Here is a 19,506-nt window from a genome sequence, read left to right as displayed (position 1 = left end):
GTTCGCCAATAAGAAAACATCCGAGATCAACCTGAGACAAAAAGTTTATGGTACCTGAACCTGAACCAGTCGACGCCTCTTTTTAAATAATCTTACAACATTTATTTTTATTTTTATTTATACTTTTATATATTTATTGTTTTACAGAGAAACTAATTATCTGGTTTTATTTTATAATAATTATTGTAATTATTGTTAGTGCTCTTATTGATGTCGGGCTAATAAACTAGCGAATAGTATGACCCCATTTCCATATTTAATTTGAGGCTAGTTTACAGCTAAGCCTGGAGCAAACGGCAACTTGAGATATTATATCTCTCAATAGGTATAATAATATGTAGTGTTGTTGTTGTTGTTGTTATGATGGTATAGTAGTTGTGCCAGTGGGTTGATGTTGCACATAAAACAGCTAAATGTCATGAAATAATATCGAGTATCGATCGCGAGAACTGAGGACTATCCTCAACACGAGAGATTGGAATGGAAGGGCAAAGAGGAATTTGTGGTTTAATATTTATCTATATATGTATATATATATATATATATATATATATATATATATATATATATATATGTATATATATATATAAATGTATATATATATAAATGTATGTATGTAAAGATTTATAATGGTATATGTGGTAGAGTTGGAGTTTTAGTTGGTTTAAGTAGAATGTTGTACCTGTAGAGTTTAAAAACGAGGCCACAGTCTCTAACCGATATCTGCACGTGCAATAGACATCACGATACGACAAATGTTATTCTATACCAGCAGCAGCATCCAGGATTATATTCACTTGTATGAGAAGATTTAGAAGCACGTTATTTATAGATACTTGTGAAAGTACTTAAATGTAATCCCAGTTATTTTAAATGAAAGTGAATCCGTCAGAATATCATTACTATTATTGTAACTTATAACAAAAATTATATTTATTTAGTTTTACCATAACTGTACGCATCGCTAATTATTTTCTCTTTGACACCTGTCATAAAAAACAAACGACACATTTTAAATACTAAATGATAGAAACTAAATATTTGTGACCGTTATCCTTAGCCGTTATTGTGAAAGTGTCGTCGCAGCATAATCCTGTCACAGAACTATGCACATCGTCTAATACAAGAAACCAAACTTATGCCATGAAAGTAAAACCATGAGTCGACTTACACTAGAAAAGTCGCAAAGTGAAACCGATTCTCAATCATATTTCTATTCAAATTCATTTTATACACACGGAGAAATTATTCTTCTTTGAAATGCTATGGTATTATAATAATGCCGGACCATGTTGGTCATCTGACGAAAATTGGAATAAACATTGCAAAAATTACGAGGCCTTTACACAATCTGCACGGTGTGAATTAAGGGTGTGAAATAGAAAAACCGTGTACTTTTAACACGATATGAGTGTTTTTTCCCACGTTCGATGTTAATATCTCAAATATTGTCCAATAATATAATCTGTAGTCAAAAATTTTCAAATAATATATATCTGCAGCACTAGTACATCATTATTATTATTTATGTAGATTATTATAAAATAAAAATCAAATGCCTACTGTCGAAGTAATCTAGAGTTTTAAATAAATAATTACTACATTTACACCGTTGGTGGTGTGAACGTTCTAATTTACACGGTTCAAAAGTTAACACCGTGCGTCGTAAAACTTTCACACCAGCAAAGGATAAAATTTTAACACCAAATCATTCACATCAAACCGTGGACTCAAAATTTTTTACGGTGTGCTATGACACCATAGTCTTTTATACAAGAATAATTTATCCGTATACTTATATCTAATTTTCATATAATCCAGATAATAAGAGGTACTAAAAATTCTATTAATCAAGGCCTTAAAATTGTTGTATAATTTATTGTTTATAAGTAAAATGAGTTGTTTGTTATAAGAAAATAACAGGCCATCGTTATTTGATAGGATAAGATTTTTTCCCGCAAACCGCCAAGTCTCTAGTTACACAATAAACTCGTAACTGCCGACATTGTGTGTTTAAATTCTCGTGTGGTCCTTCTATATTCTGTTATTATTAAATTTCATAACAATCCTTACTTATTATTACAGTTACTATATTTAGCAATTATTGTAACAACCTCTACTTGTTTTGCTGTATAATTTTTATTTCTTTTTCGATCAAACTCTTAGCCTCGATACATATAACATACTACTGTAAACAGTTATCTTGCGCAAACATAAACCGCCGACTATCAACTACCAACAACTTTTTATTACACTTAATATTCAACTATTTAATCAATAAATCAAATAAAAGACAAATCATTCATTGTAAGGATTGAAAAAAAAAAAAAATTGTAATTAAAATTTTTTATTTGATCAAATGATAATATAAGAAAAATATGAAATAATATTAATAATAGTCTGTTGAATACCAACAATTCATTTATCATTACGCAACACCTTTAGTCATTGTAACAACAAAATAATTATCTGACAGTGAATAAGTTTTCAATTGTTCTCTTGACAAAACTTTACGGTCTATGTGAAAGATAAATGTTTAGTTATATTATATACATTTACATGCGTAAATAATTGCAATTTTTTTATAATATTCTGTATAAATAAATAGTGAAGGTCATAAATAATTAATTGTCTACTTTCAAATGTTTATTTGAATTTAATAAGTCTTTTTCACTATATTTCCTTTTCACACAACAAGGCAATTTATTTGCCGTGTCACTTCTGATAAACCAACTAGTCATTTGTTTAACATTATCTAGCGTACATACATGGTGACTAGGATTTTCGTGATAGACGCACTCTGTTTTTGACACGAATTCGTGAATATAACCAAAATTGTAAAGAGGCGAAATTTCGCAACCGGAGTACAGGTGTCTGAACTGTGTTTCTAATAAATATTTTATTTTCGGATCCTTTACATATATGTGTGTCGCATTTTCTAACAGCTTTTTTAACTGCGCAAGGTGGATGTCGTAATCCAGATTGCCCTGATCCCATGCGATTCCGAAATCCTGTGACTCGATAAAATAACTTATTTTATAGTGTTCCGGTAATTCATTCCAGTTAAATGGTGATTTAAAGACTCCGCTGACGTAAGATGGTGTTGTACTAAATCCACCACGTAGTAAACTCATTACACTGAATTCTTTTATTGTAAATTTATTGTCTGGAATAAAGTACCCACTAAAATCTATTATTACGTCCATTTTTATTGGCTATTATTCTATCTTCTAATAAACGTTGCAGTAATTTCAAAAAATGTTTCTTAACAGGAGGTTATCAGATATTGTCGGCTGAGTTTTTTTCGGAAATAAAATATCTAAATACAAACTACAGACTGCACATTAATGCACTGTTGTCTATTCTAACAAAGTAAGTTTTAATTTTTTGATAATATTACACGGAAAAATACAGAACACGGAAAGTAAATTATGGGAAGTTTTCTTATGTATTATGGGAATGTTTTCCATAATGGTATAGGAATTGTACCCATATTACTATAGGGATGGTTCCTATATATATATTATGGGAAGCATCCCTATACCAATATGGGAACCATTCCCATAATATAATAGAAATAGTTCCTATACCAATATGGGAACCATCCCTATAATATCAAAATTTTTTTTTTTGCAAAATAGTGTAGAAATTTCCCTCATGATATGGAGCGTCTCAAATGAAGCTTCTTCGACGGTAAATTTGTATTGAAGCACTAAATTAAGCTTAATTTGATTAATTAAATGATGAAAATAATAATATTAATAAACTGTAAATAATTTGAGGAGTTAATTTTTCTTCTTTTTTTTTTATTGAATAAAAATAAAAAAAATCGTAATTCGTTTGAAAATTATGAAGTGCTTACTTAGGGATTCGTTAAATTATGGTCTTGAAGTTAGCAGACAATTAGTAATTTTCGAATTTTTTTCCAACAAATCAATTTTAAAAAAAGAAAAAACTGAAAAATAAGCACATGTAAATATTTATATGTATAAAGTATTTATTATTAAAAAAAAAATCCAAAAATTATTAGACGTCAGCTTACTTTAGTATCATGTTAAATTAAAAATAATATAAACTTTTCGAGATTTTACCCAAATTTGAGATTTTATCGAAATTTAAATTTTTATTTCCAAAATTTGAATTTTCTTGAATGTTCTTTTGTCGGTCTGTTTGTGTCAATTATCACACAGCAGGAATAAAACTATTTATCAATCAGGTTTTATACTTAATATATCGACATAAGTATCAAAGTACTAATTTTTAAGTGCATTAAATCTTTTAATTGTGCCATCAGAACTTAACTATTTTCTTTTTTGGTTTCTTGGTAAAGGAAGTTTATAACTTCTTTCATGCGGTAATAGCATATCTAAATTTTGAAATATATTACGTTCAATGATCCATTGATACATTTTTTTAGCATAATCATAAGCGCAAATATTATTTTCTGGGTTTTCATGATAAGGGCAATCAGTTCCCAAAATTTCGTTCTGACGAAAACCAAAATCAGTCAAACAAGTAATGAATTCAGCATAAGAATTTCCAATTATTTGTAGCAAATTTTTTTTAGCCATCGGGCTAGCGACGTAAATAAAAGTTCCATTAATATAATTTTCTAAAATTTCTTTCTGCCGGTTGACATCAAAAGTATTTAATTTCCATGGTATTCCATGTTTTTCTTTCAATTGGTTGTAAAAATTTTTATGGACTACCGTTAATTCCTTCCAGTCACACGGAGGTCCAAAAACACCAGTTATACCCAACTGATAACCCATAAATTTATTATCTAATTGCAAAGAAAGTAAACCAAACTCTTTGATAACAAATCGTGCGCTCGGTACTGTAAAGTAACCGAGAAAACTTATAACAACAACTTTTTGTTCACGCTCAGGTAAATGATTCATTGTTATTACGCTACTCGTGTGAAACAATTATGACGTTTAACTAGTTATTGTATAAACCTAATTAAATATGTAATACCTACGATTATCCCATCTAATAGATAATAAAAACTAATTAAAATTAAAAATTAATAATAGTAATAATAACAATATTATATTGTTACACTCGAACGGACAACGAAACTCGTATGTATTTTAAAAGGTAACTGTAAAAATAGTTATCTTAGTAGATATATATTGCGCTGTTGGATTTACTCACCATTTTTAAGGTCTCCTCGGGTCTGAGCAGGTAAAACATGGACTGCAGATGCTGCTGTATATCACATCCTGCTGCGGATACCCGCCGTGATGGTCTGGCTCGTTCATTTGGTGGCAGGACCAACGCTGCGCCTTTTCCCGCGAAATAACACTCGCTTAAACTACAACAGTATCGAATAAAAAAACAAATAAATTATAAAATACAATAAACGATTGTATATTTAAATGACATTTATCACAAAGCCTCGTCTCGAAAAAAAAAATTTTCTGGGATTTATTGCATATTTTAGATTTTATCAGATTTCTGTACATTAACAGAAGCAAAGTTTATAAAAATTTTAAAACTTAATTATGATTTCGCAAACTTGTGCATGTTATCAATCCGTAAATCAACAAAACAATAAAAGTTTTCATTAAAACGCACGTGTTTTGTGATAAGCTTCTATTGTTGAGTTATCGCAATGTGTTTATAAATGTTAAAACCAAGATATTTATTAATAAAATGTCACGAACAAAGACATACACAGACGGATTGACATATAAATGAGTAAATAAGAGTTTGGGTGATCGTTAAGAATTAAATTTTTTCAAACGCCCCATAAAAAGTTTCTTTTTAGTGAAAAAATGCGTGGGGAATTATGTTTTTTCTGTTTAAGCAAAAAGAACACGTGCCTCAGGATTATCAAAGTTCATTTTTCGATACAATCGCGGTTTTTTTTAATATTTCATGAAATATGCAGACTAAAGGAAAAAATCATAGCCACAATTTTGTAGAAAATTAAATTTTTGACAAAAAAGGTCATGTTCATTTTTTTTATAGAATGCGTATTTATAAAGATATTTTAAAAAAACTTTTTTAGATCTTATCAATTGAGCATTTTAAAGATTACGAATGTTAAAAATAAAGTTTTTTCTTCAATATAGACAACTTTGTAACTCGTAACATATCAATCATTAATGCTTGTTATAGTTTCTATATACTTAGAAAAATGTTATTTTCAAAATTTGTAATCCTTAAAACGCACAATTCATCAGATGTAAAAAAATTTTTTTGAAATATCTTCAAAAATACAGATTCTATAAAAAAAATGAAGATGACCTTTTTCGTCAAGAATTTAATTTCCTACAAAATTATTTCAATGATTTTTTCCTTTAATCTGCGTATTTCATGAGATATTTAAAAAAAACGCGATTGTATCGAAAAATAAACTTTCATCTTGAGGCACGTGTTCTTTTTACTTAAAAAGAAAAAACCAAATTCCCCATGTATTTTTTCATTAAAAAGAAGCTTTTCATGTGGCGTCTGAGAAAATTTAATTCTTAACTACCCTAGTAAGAGTGCAAGTACGGAAAAGACAATAAGCACTATCGATCTTAAAGTATCCCCTTGCTCGTTTGAAGCCGCTTCATTATGCATTCGCACGGATTAAATAGGAATCCTGACGTTTCAAGTTCCACCATACGGATTTAGTATACAAAAAGAAATGATAAAATTATTTCTAAAGCAACTCGATGTTCTACGTATGGTTTATGCATCCTTTCGCCTTGACGAGCAATCGCTAATGCGATTGTGCAATCTCTTGGACCCGATACCCAGACAATCTCTTGCAATCACCATCAGCCATGAATAACTTGTATAAAAGAAAATAATAAAAAATAAAGAGATAAAGAACAAACCAGACATATCGATCGTACAACTAAAACTACCCTTTCTCAAGCGAACACCCTCAACTCTGTAACGCTTTTCTACACCCTAAACGTTGTCTCTTGATCCAATAGATCTCTGTCAGGGAATAAATAAACCCGTGAGTTAAATTAATGGTTTACGATTCCGCTGTACGAAACAACTCTATTTTTTTCGCAGTTTTTTTATCCTAAAAAATGAAAACTTTTTTGGGTGAATTCGACTGCAGTGAAAAATACCGATAAATATTAAATATAAATGTACATGTATAAAAATTTTTTACTCTAGTGCAGATCATAAAACTCAGTATAATAGTTCTGATGTTATGGCTTCTGTATCCAAGCAACCATGTCCGGTTATTTCTCCAACACAACCACTCACGTGTGTGTTGAGACTCGTTTCTTATACTTGTACCTATAAAAATATAATAAAAAAAAATTGTCCAGGTTAATATATGTATACTATAAAGTATATATGTGTGTATATAGAAGAAGGTACAAAACAAGTTTAAAAGATATCTCGAGCTGTGAATTTAAAAGCTAAAAAAACGTATGGTAGGAATCTGTATGGTTGTTAAAATTATATACAGCTGGATTCTTAAATATGGAGATATTAGTCCCTCTTTTATAATTTTGAAATGTTAAATAAATTTAAATGGTTTAAAATCCAGCTGAATTTGCACTGACAAGTGCTGAGTACTCAGTGAGCTATAAAAATTCATAATTTGTAACTAATGAAGAGAGGAAAAAAACTAACGAATGAGTATAAAAAGCCGGTTGTTATTATTATACATTTTAAAAATAAAAAAAAGTAATGGATAGATGGCATTCTCTTGAAAATTAGCAGACTATTCTCCAGGGAAAATTGAGCTCAAGGTCTCCACTTCATCTCTCTAATCTTGCTTTTGCCCCACGTCTCTTTCTCTCGTGTTATATTATACTGTGCGTTCCTATGCGGAGGAACAAAGGAAACAAGGCTACGACCTTCCCTTAATGTCGATCTCTCGTAAAACCAGACTAAGATACTGTCACAGGCACGTGGCTACGATGAATAAGGGATCAGACTCCAGAGAAAGTTGCGAAAAATTAGGGTTAAATCACCGCCAAAAGAACAAAATATCTTTTTTACTCCCATTGTCTGCGAGTTTATATTCTTTATAAAAATTAAATAGACCGAAATTTCAACGGCTGCCTTTCGGACTGTAATAAAAATCAACAATTTCGCAAGGGTCCAGGCGAAATCTACTCGGAATCTTATGGCCTGACATTCAGAATCCCTAACTTTGGGACAACGTAATGTAGAATATATATATATATATATATATATATATATATATATAGACCGAATCGTTAAATTCAAAGATCCTCAAACGGATATGCTTTATATTACACTAGAGGTTTACCCAACCGTAGAAGGTCATAGCGAAAGTAGTTTGTGATTTCAGAATAACCAATATCTTTTTTTTTTTACAATAATTCTTTTTTTTTTATTCATTCAAATTTTTTTTTATCTATTTTCTCTATAATTTATTTTATTACTTCAATTTTTTATACTCATTTCAATAAAACGCTCTCTCGCAATCTAAATCCATAAATAAATTCTATAAAAAATCCTTCTCGATCCAATTCTTCAGTAAAAATCACTGCATTAGCATTAAAAAAAGACCAACATAATTAAAATTAAACTTGAATCCCTTTTCAATTCAAATGTACAAACAAAATTAAATAAAAAAAATCTCCCTAACCTATTTCTCTACTAAAAGCCGCCAGATTACCATAAAAAAGGGTTACCAACTCAATTAGATCTTTTCCTAACCCCTTTTTCATGTTAAATACGCAAATAAAATGTAAATATATTGGTAACACTGACTTTTTTTTTATTGAACGTATCTTATAAGAATGTGTGTGAATCTAGCAGACAGATAAATTTTAAATTATAAATAAATAGAGTAAATGATTAATAAAATAAAATTTTTAAAAATGCGCATTTAAAAAATTAAAAAATTAATAAGTACATTTTTTCGAAATATTTTTTTTTTAATTGTTTCTTCTATTTATTAATAACTTTAAATTTGTCTTCCGCTACATTCACACTCGTTTATAAAAAATTCTTTTTTATTACTGACACAAAAATTCAAATCAGCAATTTTTTATTTTTTAAGTAAATAATTTAACTTTTAAACCTGTTCGCATAAAAAAAAATTGTATAATTTAAATTAACACTGCAATAATTTTATGAAACTCGTTTATAGAATTGCAACATAATTACATAAAATAAATAATGAATAAAAATATTTATTTATTGATAAAAAAAAGTTACCTAATATATTGAATGTATCCATGTCTTGCGTGTTCAAAAAGGAATCCGGGATTCCTCATGATGTTTTGAAAAACCATTTGATCCAATTTCAATTAACTGATAACATCCATAGTAACGATAAATATAAAATATTTAATTTCAATGCAACCATTTTTTTTTGCGTTGCATCACTATCTTAACAGATAACTTTTAACTATTTTAACATCAACACGCGTAATTACTTAAGATCCAATAGCTCTTTTTATACATCCAAGAGTGAAGATTAATTTAATAAATATACAAAACACTTTAAATGGAGCACATATTTTTTAAAACTGACAACTTGACACAAAATATTTTCAATTAATCACATAATGTACTAATTAATATTTTTATTAATGAAATCACTGAGGAAAGTGAAATAAAAAATATAATTGGAGTAATTACTGTATATTTTGTGTTTTAGACTAAATGAATATGAATAATAATATATGTGTACAAAGCGAACGTTGCAAGACGACTGATGACGAAGGGAAAAGGCTAAAGACGAAGAACTGGTATACCCAGATCTAAAGTTGTATTGTATAAAATGGAGGGAGAAGTTTTAACCAACCAGCCAGTCGGTCTGTAAGACTACATACAAATATATATGAATATACAATAATATAATACAAACAACTGTACAACCCCCCTTAAAAAATATATCTATATATGAGAGCTTGTAAAACATAAGATACCAGTGATAATTATTGACCAGGTCACTGTTATTCTAATTGTTATTGTTATTATTATTGGGGTAATTGACCTTTAAATCAGTGAGACGGTATTTGAGTACAAGGAAACTGATGACCGATGAGTCAAAAAAAAAAATAATAATAACAAGACCGAAAAAGAATGAGGAAGTGAGTAAAAGATTAAAAAGATAACGGTTTCGCGAATTTGGATAAAATGTTTAGCGGGAGTTCATTGGCTTTTTAAAAATAAAATTAATCGGGTATTTAAAAATCCAATATACATAAGAGGTAAAATAAAAAAGTATTAAATGTTGGAGAGATAAAAAGTGTACGGTAATGACTATTATAATAACCGAGTAATTGGACTTTCGCTTTTGTCGAGTTTTTAAAAATCTGGTGTGGACATAACTTACTTCTTATACTTTTTGCACTAGAGTTTTCTCGTAGCACTTATTAGCTAGTTTAAAGAGTTAACTTTTAAGATATTATGCGGTGGTTTAAGAAGGCATACCGTGACGTACAAAGCGATTGACGTTTGAGAGTATAATCAGGCATTAAAAGGAGACATTGATGTGAGTGAATCATCATCAAGACATGACGCTAATTAAATAGCACTATCATTATCAGATATTTTTAATAATTTTAGCCTTGTCAATAGATAATGATCCATTACAAGTAAGATTTTTTTTTTCAGTTTAGCTTACCTTGTAATTACTCATTATTATCTATAAATATTTAGTTTTTTTTTTATAAATTATAGAGAATAGAAAGCTACATTGGGTTATTTAATAAAATAATTTATTCATGCATCTTTGATTCGAGTGATTATTTAAAAGAGTTAAATCGACAAATATAATGACTATTTCTTTACTGAATTTAAATTACAATAATGATAAAATTATTTATTTTAACTGCCACTTTTTAAGTTATCAACATTAATAGATACTTTCTCTTTGAATCTACAGATCAATTTAGTTTATTATACTAGTTGTTTCAATCTATTTTTGAAAACAAAAAAAGAAAATTAAAATTAACAAAGAAATGGAAGAAAATAAATATTTCAAGTTTAAAATAACAATGTATATTATTTTTAAAAAATTATTTTCGTAAATTCTATAGTAAAATGTTTTTAATTTAAAAGAATAAATATTTATACAGCAATTATTTGCAAAGCAGAAATTAATTACAATTCACTTAATAATTTTTTTACGAATGTGAATGTACCAGACATCAGAAAAATTTTAAACTATAAATAAATAAAGTAAATAATTTTAAAAATGATGTTTATAAAAAATGCACTTGTTAATTTTTAAAATTTTTAAATTTGCAATTTTTTTAATTTTATTTTTATTAATTATTAACTCTATTCAATAATAATTTTAAATTTGTCTGATGTCTGCTACATTCACACTCATGATTTCTTTTAAAATCACCTGAAAAATTTTTTTGCTCAATTTTATAATAAGTAAATGGTTAAATTTCTTTATTATTTGAAGGATAAATTAAAATAATTACAATAATTTATAATTTGAAATTTTAAAAAAACGCGCCTTTTTTAAGTGATAAGGTAAAAGCCCCTATACCCGCTCATTTTTCATTGGAATGAGATTAAATCACTCAATATAAATTAATAAATAACATGAAAAACCATATTTTTTTTATAGCTATTTTTTGAAGTTTCGAGTATTAGAATAAAATTTTAGTTTGAAGATTAAGGTCGATAATTAATTATTAATTTTTTAAATTAAATTTTGAGTGTACCCATAGTCGCTCACTAAAAGTTGTCATGTACCATTACTCGACCAACACATGGCCCTATAGTCGCTCAAAAACAATCTCAATTAAACTATGATAAGTTTATTGATTTAGAACATAATTTATAAATTATACTACTTTATTCTTTTATAATATAAAATTTCATAAATTTTAAAAATGTATTTGATAAGAAAGTTATAACAATTCTTATAAAATTTGACGAAACCTAAATTTAATCTAACGAATGAACGTTAAAGTAAAAAATGCCCGGCTAAGCGCGATTTTGAAAACAGTCACTTAATTCAAATTTATAATCTATTATAAAATAATTTGATGCATCACACTTAAATATATTCAAATTCACAAATAATTCATCAATAACAATTTTTTTAGTTGAAATTTTTGTTTTTAAAAATTATAAAAAAACGTTTTGAACAGTTAAAGTGAGCGATTAATACTACTGAGCAGTTATAGGGGCCTTTACTTCATTTAAAAAATAAAAATTTACATTTTACGAATATTAAATTTAAACAAAAAATAAAAACTCACCTTTTACAACCACGAGCATCCTCTTCATCAGTAGGCGCTCCAGCTCCAGAATCCTTGAAGAATAAAAAAAACCAAACATTAAATAAAATATATAAATATATAGATATAAGTAGGTCAAAAAGTTACGACGATTGAACGGATTATAAATATCCTACTAGGTTAAAGACAATTTTAAATCAACCTGGATTCAATTAGCTCTCAATCATTAATAATTAACTAAAAATAATTTATATAAAAAATTATTTTACATTTATTTCCAAACTGTATCTCAGTTGGATCGTATGTGACCGACGTACCCGTCGACACCCTACATATCTATCATAATTATTATTATTATAATTATTTAGATGATGACAAGAATGTAAACATGAAACATCTGGACTCGGTAAAAGATAAACCATCACATAATTATTTCTCAATAAAATCATTGTCCTTCAATGACAATTTAAATTTAAATAAAAACTAATAAACATTTTCTATAAAAAAAAAATTATCTGTCACTAAAATTTTATTTTATTTTTTTTTTCATTATCACAAAACATGACTCGGTTTATTACGTAGCGAATAATTATTTGTTAATTGAATACACAAATGTAATTAAAATAAATTAGTATCGTCGATAGATCCAATAGCGTTAAGCGCAAACTGATTTAAAAAACAAGACCAAGAACAAGAAGAATTAAAAAAAGACAAAGATAAAAAAGTTTACTATGCTCGTGCGCAATTTTAACGTACTCATATGTTTAATGTGTACAAACGAGTGTTACATACTAGAAATTGTCTCGTAGATTTAACTTGAGACAACGCCAAACAATAATTACGTCATTTGTAAAAAAAACAACATGCGTTTTCAAATAACAGACATTTAACAGTTTTATTTTATTTAAATTAATTTAAATAAAATATTTCATTATTTGTATAATGAGACATATTTATTTATATATTATTTTTTAACAAATTTAATTTTAATGATACTTGGCATTAATAATTATTTATGCCTGCCAAGTTATCAATATTTATTTATTTCTGTCTTTGTTTTATTTTGTTTATAACATATATTTATTTAACTGATTTAAATATATATATTTTATAAATATATACGGTGTAGAGTTCCAATATTAGAATCTCCCTTTTCCGCGAATGTAAAATACGTTAAATTTAAAAGTAAAAATAATAATAAAAATAAAAGGATTTTTGTTTGGGGCGTCGGTTTATAAAAAAAAAAAATTATGACATTCCTGATGGCGCCTTTGAACCGGCCGGTTGTTAATAATTATTTAAAATTTATCTCACAATTTAATAAATCTATAATAATAATAATAATAATTAATAGCAAGTCACTGTCAACAAGTCGATTAAAAAAATCAATAAAACCAGAAAAGGAATAGGCCTTTGTTTCGAATAAAACCTGAGCGCGAAACAAGTTGGCATCCTTTGTCAAAACACCTGGTGAGATTTAAAGCTCCCGGTTCTTTTTAAAAATTTAATTATTTTAATAGGAGACTATTGTCTGTCAAGGAAGCGGAGATTAGATCTGAAATAATTATGGGATGTTAAATTTATTATTAAATAAATATTTAAACTTACAGAGCTCTGGGGCGAGCTGGAGACACTCGGCGAGCGTTGCACTGTCACCAAAGCCATAACTTTATTATCCACTTTGACAGTAATCACAATATATTTTAAGCGCGAATATTTATCGCACTAAAATTAACTTACGTCAGGATAATTTAAACGTCAGGACTAATAAAATTATCATATTTCGCGGACGTCAAACGGCATCACGTCTCCAACGTCCATCTTTCATTGGATCCGTAACTTTCAATTCTCTCGTTAGAGTCCGCCAGCTGACAGATAACGCGCATGCGCGCTAACTATTTTTAAAATTCTCCCGCTAGAGATGCGCAGTAGGATTCAAAGGATATTCAAACTGCGCATTACGTCGTCAATTGTTTTTACTAAAACGTGCTAACCAATAATATGTACCAGCTAAAATAAATACACTCATTTAAATTTATTTATTAAATAATTTATTTAAATAAACTATAGCTGTCACTTTAAATAATTTGTTATTTAATTTAAATTTACGAAATATTTTCCATTGTCGTCATGTCGAAAATTTTCACACCGACGAATCAAATAAGATTAACAAATGTCGCCGTTGTTAGAATGAAAAAAACTGGGAAACGTTTTGAAATCGCTTGTTACAGAAATAAAGTCATTTCATGGCGTAATAATTTGTAAGTTGAATTTATTTATTTATTTAATTTATTAATTACACATTTGCATCTCCGTCATAAGTGCGCACAACTCCTGGATCGACTCTGCCATCACATTTTATGTCAACAAATATTTTAATCCAATCACAACTCCACCAATTTAATAAAATTTACAGAAATAAATTTTATGATACTGAAGTTAGCCGACGTTTAATCGTTTTTTGATTTTTTTTTAAATGGAGTATACAAAAAAATGGTCTAAAACATTACACCTATAGTTTTTTTAATTTTCTGCATGTGCATATTTTTAGTTTAGCTTTTTTTTTTTAAATGATTTGTTGAGAGAAAAAAGATCAAAAATCGTTAATTATCTGCTTATTTCGCGAAATTGAAGTTATCCGATGTCTAATAATATTTAGATTTTTTTAAACGATGAATTATAACAAAAAAAAGTATTTCAAAAATTGCACCTGTAGTTTTTAAAATTTTCTACATGTGCATATTTTGATTTTTTTTTTTTTTGCAATTGATTTGTTGAAAAAAAATAAAATCAAAAATTGTTAATTGTCTGCTAATTTCAGGATCATTAAATTTTTTTATTCACTAGATTTTGTCTGGCAGATGTAGATCAATAAATTTAGTATTTTGTTCTATGAATAGAGCATCCACGTTGATCTCCATTTATTTAATTAAACCTAAAAAATTTATACTCATATGAATGCGATGGTTGAGTCGTAATTTGTGTGATCCTGAAATTATGAGTGAAGGTAGCGGACATCAGACGTATTTAAAGTTATTAATATATAGAGTAAATAATTAAAAAAATTAAATTTGAAAAAAATGCGCATTTAAAAAATTAAAAAAATTAATCAATGCATATTTTATATGAATTATTTCTTTAATTATTTACTCTATTCACTTATAAATTTTAATTTCTTCGCTGCATTTACACTCATCCCGAAATTAGCAGACAATAATTAATTTTTGGATTTTTTTCAACAAATCAATTAAAAAAAAAAAATAAATAAAATGCACATGTAGAAAATTTAAAAAACTACAGGTGACATTTTTTTTTTTTTTTTTTTTTATAATTTATCATTTAAAAAACATCAAAAAATTATTAGACGTCGCTTGTCTTTAGTATCACGTAATTTGTTGCAAATAATTTATTTTTTTTTATTTTTTTTATGATGATTAAATGGTACCAGATATTTGATACCTTGTAATCAGTAATTATTGGTCTATTTATTTATTTTATTTATTCTAGAGAAAAAGATATTGATGAAGTTTTACAGACACATACAGTATTTTCAAATGTCTCAAAAGGTCAAGTTGCGAAGAAAGAAGATTTGATTGCAGCCTTTGGTAACGACAATCAGACAGAGATTTGCAAAGAAATTTTATCTAAAGGAGAACTTCAAGTGTCTGATAAAGAACGTCATTCAGCATTGGATTCAAGTTTCAAAGACATTGCTACGATAATTACCGACAAGTGTGTAAATCCTGATACCAAACGCCCGTACCCGGTTTCGATGATTGAGAAGGCGATGAAAGATGTTCATTTTTCAGTGAATCCAAACCATAACTCAAAGCAGCAAGCGCTGGAGTTAATTCCAAAGCTTAAGGAAGTTTTGCCTTTGGAACGATCGCGAATGCGAGTGCGCGTTATAATTCACAGTAAGAACGCTAAGAAACTGAGGGAAAAAATGGGCCCACTGATGAGCGAAGTCGAGAACGAGGGATGGGAAGACGGGAGCTTGAACTTGACGTGTCTTATTGATCCTGGTCAGTACCGAGAGATTGACAAGCTGGTGAGAGCTGAGGCTAAAAGCGCGGGTACCGTCGAGCTGCTGGATCTCAAGGAAGTCACAGAAGGGGATAAAAAGTTGGATTGAGTACTGAATGTCTAACGGAGAGATTTGTATTTGATTTAAATAATAAATATTTTATACAGAATCTTATTGATTAATTTACTGCTCATTTATAATAATAATAAATTATTGACACTAATTAATAAATACTTTTATTTATAATTAATTTTATAAACTTAATCAATAGAATTAATGATACATTTAATTGGTTTATGATTCGTAATTGACGGTATGTTTGATAAAAAATCTCTAGTCTTTTAATCTCGAGCGTCTGATACTAGTGTAGATTAAAGTGGTTAAAAAAAAAATAGAAATAAATATAAAGACTTAATTGGTAATTTTATATTTTTTTTATTTGTCTTAAGCTTCGGCGGGTGGTATATAAATACTCTCGGTGCGTTGATCACATTTAGCAGCAATACGTGATACGGTGAATAAAAATTCCGAGAGACGATTTAAATAATTTTGAGCTTCTTTATCTAAAAATCCTTTATAAACTAGCGGCGTTATACTTCTTTCAGCACGTTTGCATATTGTTCGCGCTACATGAAGAGATGCTGATGCTTTTCCACCTCCCTATATAAATAAAATTGTAAATTTAAATATTATTTTATTAAAATGTAACAGTTTGTAAATGATACTGCAGTTAGCCGACGTCTGATAATTTTTGGATTTTTTCAAATGATTAATTATTAATGAGTGTGAATGTAGCAGAGACAATTTATAAATCGACGTTGTAATTAGCAAATTGTGTGACTTAGGATTTTTTAGTATGATTCTGTGCGATTTTCAGATACTATTATTAATTTTCAGAATTATACATATAGTAGATGTGGAATGGATTTTTAGATGAAAAAAATATTTTTAAATTACATTTTTGTCACGAATGTGAATGTAGCAGACATCAGACAAATTTAAAATTATAAATAAATAGAGTAAATAATTTTTAAAATATTTATAAAAAATGTACTTATTAATTAGAAAATTTTTTAAAAGCGCATTTTTTAAAAATTTTATTTTACTACCCAAGTTGCAAAGAGTCAACTTAAGATGTCTTTTAAAAAGACAAGACTATTGTTTTTCTTTGTCTCAGAGTCATCTTTTTTGGTATGAATACGACATGCAAATGTTGGTTCCAGAGACAGAAACGAGTTGTGTTGTTTTTCCTGTCTCGTGTCAATTGAAAAGTCGTTTAGATGACTTTTACCAGTATTTGTAATTTATTTTTGTCGTCACTTGTTTCAAGTCTTTTAAGTAGGTATTTTTTCGGTAACATTAATTTCTGATCGTTTTGTTAACATATTGATGCCTTATCGACAAGTCAAAAAGTATTCTAAAAACTGATATCTTATAGATGTCACAAAGGCAAGTGTGCTACCTGGGTACTGATTTTTCATTGATCTAAGTACGCATTTTTTAATTTTTATTCGACTTAAATTTTATTTATTTATTTCAAAATTTTTAAAATTACCACTGATTGTCAGTTACATTTACACTTATAATTATTTTTAAAAAATTCCACTGAGAGTTTTTTTAATTTTCTGCATATGCATATTTTAGTTTTCTTTTTTTTTTAATTCATTTAGTGAAAAAATCCAAAAATTCTTGACTGTCTGTTAACTTCCGGATCACTTACTAATAGAATAAAGTAGCCAATGTCTGATAATTTTTTAAAAATAACAAGTTATTAGAAAAAAAAAAAATTAAAAAAGATTCCACCTAGATTTTTTTCAATTTTCTTCATGTCCATATTTTTATTTTTATTTATTTTTCTTTTTTAATTCATTAAGGATCCTGAAGTTAACAGCCAATTGAAATTTTTTTGACTTTTTTTTTAAACAATTAAATTTGAAGAAAAAAAAAACTAAAAATATGCACATGTAGAAAATTTACAAGACTACAAGTGCAATTTTTTAAAATATTTTTTTACTTTATAGTTTATCATTTAAAAAAAATCAAAATGTTATTAGACATTGGCTAATTTATGATATTGAAGTTAGCCAACATCTAATAATCTTGAGAATATTTTCAGAACGACAGATTATAAAAAAAAAAAATATTTTAAAAATTGCACTTACAATTTTTTAAATTTTCTACATGTGCATATTTTTAATTTCTCTTTTTTGTAATTGATTTGTTTAAAAAAAAGTAGTTCAATAATTATTAATTGTCTGCTAACTTCAAGATTGTGGCTAATTTCAGTATCATATTTATTTGGTGAAAAAAATTGTTGATTGTCTGTTAACTTCATGATATTAAAAGTAACAGACGTCAAAAATTTTTATCAACTAATTAGTTGTAAGTAAACAAAAATTTTTATAATTCACAGAAAAAGATTTTATAAAGTTTTTCCTACAAGTATTTTATTTATTTAATTAAAATAAATAATTTTTTAATCTCTGCTACTTTCAGTATCATTTAACTTCCAGATTATGTTTATAATTAAATAATTGAAATTTTCCAAAATTCACGCGCTAAAATAAATTTAAATATACAATTACAACAACAATAAAATAATTACCGGTATAATATAATCTTCTGGTGGAGGTAACTGATTAGCATACTCAGTAATCCACTCTTCAAGATCTTGGGTATGTTTTATTTTGAAAGAGTTAACTTTATTTGATTTTTGTATTTTGGTAATCGCATTGTTGATATCAAATAATATCATCTGCACTCGCTTTAATTTATCAACATAAGGATGTTGAACTGTCGTTTCACAAGCAAACTCACGTGCAAGTCCAATGAACGAAGACAATTCATCAGTTACACCTATCGCATTAAATATGACATCATCTTCCATCAACTTGTCATTTTTATTTGTTAATGAACTTATATCCCTTGATATAAATGCTTTATGAAGATTTATATTGTTTAATCTATAAATATTATTAAATTTCATAATCAATAATGAATTATTTTGTTTATCTAGGTTATATACTCACTCCAACAAACTTACCGCTGTTTTATTAATGGATTCAAGTGTGGATTATATAAAAATAAATATCTTTTCCACGAATGTTTTATTAATTCCATTATTTATATACTTTATATTTATTTATATTATTTTTATTAATGACTAAATCTCACGTTTTTACGTCACCTTTCTTTATCCTCTTCAAATCTATTTTATCGACTGAATTTTTAAATATTATTTGCTATCATTTAAATTTCATTCAAATAATTTATTTAATATAGCGCGAAAAATACTCAATCGTCATCCCTTCTTCTTTGTATTTA

General features: G+C 27.4%; 3 protein-coding genes across 4 annotated transcripts in view; 1 reads left to right on the top strand and 2 right to left on the bottom strand.

Moving 5' to 3' along the window:
* LOC103568457 (serine-rich adhesin for platelets) overlaps nt 1–13,997 on the bottom strand; it is a 47,835-nt gene extending 33,838 nt beyond the window's left edge. The window contains exons 1-3 of one of the 2 annotated variants that reach the window (XM_008545321.3): nt 13,764–13,997; nt 12,177–12,229; nt 5,158–5,317 (exon numbers count right to left, since the gene is read on the bottom strand). In XM_008545321.3, the coding sequence (XP_008543543.1) occupies nt 5,158–5,317; nt 12,177–12,229; nt 13,764–13,820 (270 nt within the window). In that variant the 5' untranslated portion in view covers nt 13,821–13,997. Of the gene's footprint in view, nt 1–5,157; nt 5,318–9,159; nt 9,667–12,176; nt 12,230–13,763 lie in introns of those variants that run through there. The other variant, XM_008545322.3, reaches the window with a different exon arrangement.
* A 276-nt stretch (nt 13,998–14,273) lies between these two features.
* On the top strand, nt 14,274–16,382 carry LOC103568459 (ribosome maturation protein SBDS). Its single transcript, XM_008545323.3, has 2 exons — nt 14,274–14,416; nt 15,663–16,382. The coding sequence occupies exons 1-2, from the start codon at nt 14,286–14,288 to the stop codon at nt 16,288–16,290; spliced, it is 759 nt and encodes a 252-aa protein (XP_008543545.1). The 5' UTR covers nt 14,274–14,285; the 3' UTR covers nt 16,291–16,382.
* Nucleotides 16,383–16,601: 219 nt separating this feature from the next.
* Nucleotides 16,602–19,389, bottom strand: LOC103568460 (corrinoid adenosyltransferase MMAB). Its single transcript, XM_008545324.2, has 3 exons — nt 19,226–19,389; nt 18,788–19,145; nt 16,602–16,842 (listed from the first exon to the last, which is right to left on the bottom strand). The coding sequence occupies exons 1-3, from the start codon at nt 19,300–19,302 to the stop codon at nt 16,627–16,629; spliced, it is 651 nt and encodes a 216-aa protein (XP_008543546.1). The 5' UTR covers nt 19,303–19,389; the 3' UTR covers nt 16,602–16,626.
* Between the last annotated feature and the right edge of the window lie 117 nt (nt 19,390–19,506).

This window comes from Microplitis demolitor, chromosome 2 (assembly GCF_026212275.2).
Source record: "Microplitis demolitor isolate Queensland-Clemson2020A chromosome 2, iyMicDemo2.1a, whole genome shotgun sequence".
NCBI classification, from domain to species: Eukaryota; Metazoa; Arthropoda; class Insecta; order Hymenoptera; family Braconidae; genus Microplitis; species Microplitis demolitor.
The sequence above is the reverse complement of the archived record's forward strand: the minus strand, read 5'-3'. Positions and strand labels throughout refer to the sequence as shown.

What these genes read in the sequence shown, in the direction of transcription:
- LOC103568459 (XM_008545323.3), top strand. Translation starts at nt 14,286, where the DNA reads ATGTCGAAAATTTTCACACCGACGAATCAAATAAGATTAACAAATGTC. An exon ending in ATTTCATGGCGTAATAATTT is followed by an intron (nt 14,417 to 15,662) that starts GTAAGTTGAATT and finishes TATTTATTCTAG; the next exon opens with AGAAAAAGATATTGATGAAG.
- LOC103568460 (XM_008545324.2), bottom strand. Translation starts at nt 19,302, where the DNA reads ATGGAATTAATAAAACATTCGTGGAAAAGATATTTATTTTTATATAAT. An exon ending in AATCCATTAATAAAACAGCG is followed by an intron (nt 19,146 to 19,225) that starts GTAAGTTTGTTG and finishes TAATATTTATAG; the next exon opens with ATTAAACAATATAAATCTTC. An exon ending in CAGAAGATTATATTATACCG is followed by an intron (nt 16,843 to 18,787) that starts GTAATTATTTTA and finishes TTATTTATATAG; the next exon opens with GGAGGTGGAAAAGCATCAGC.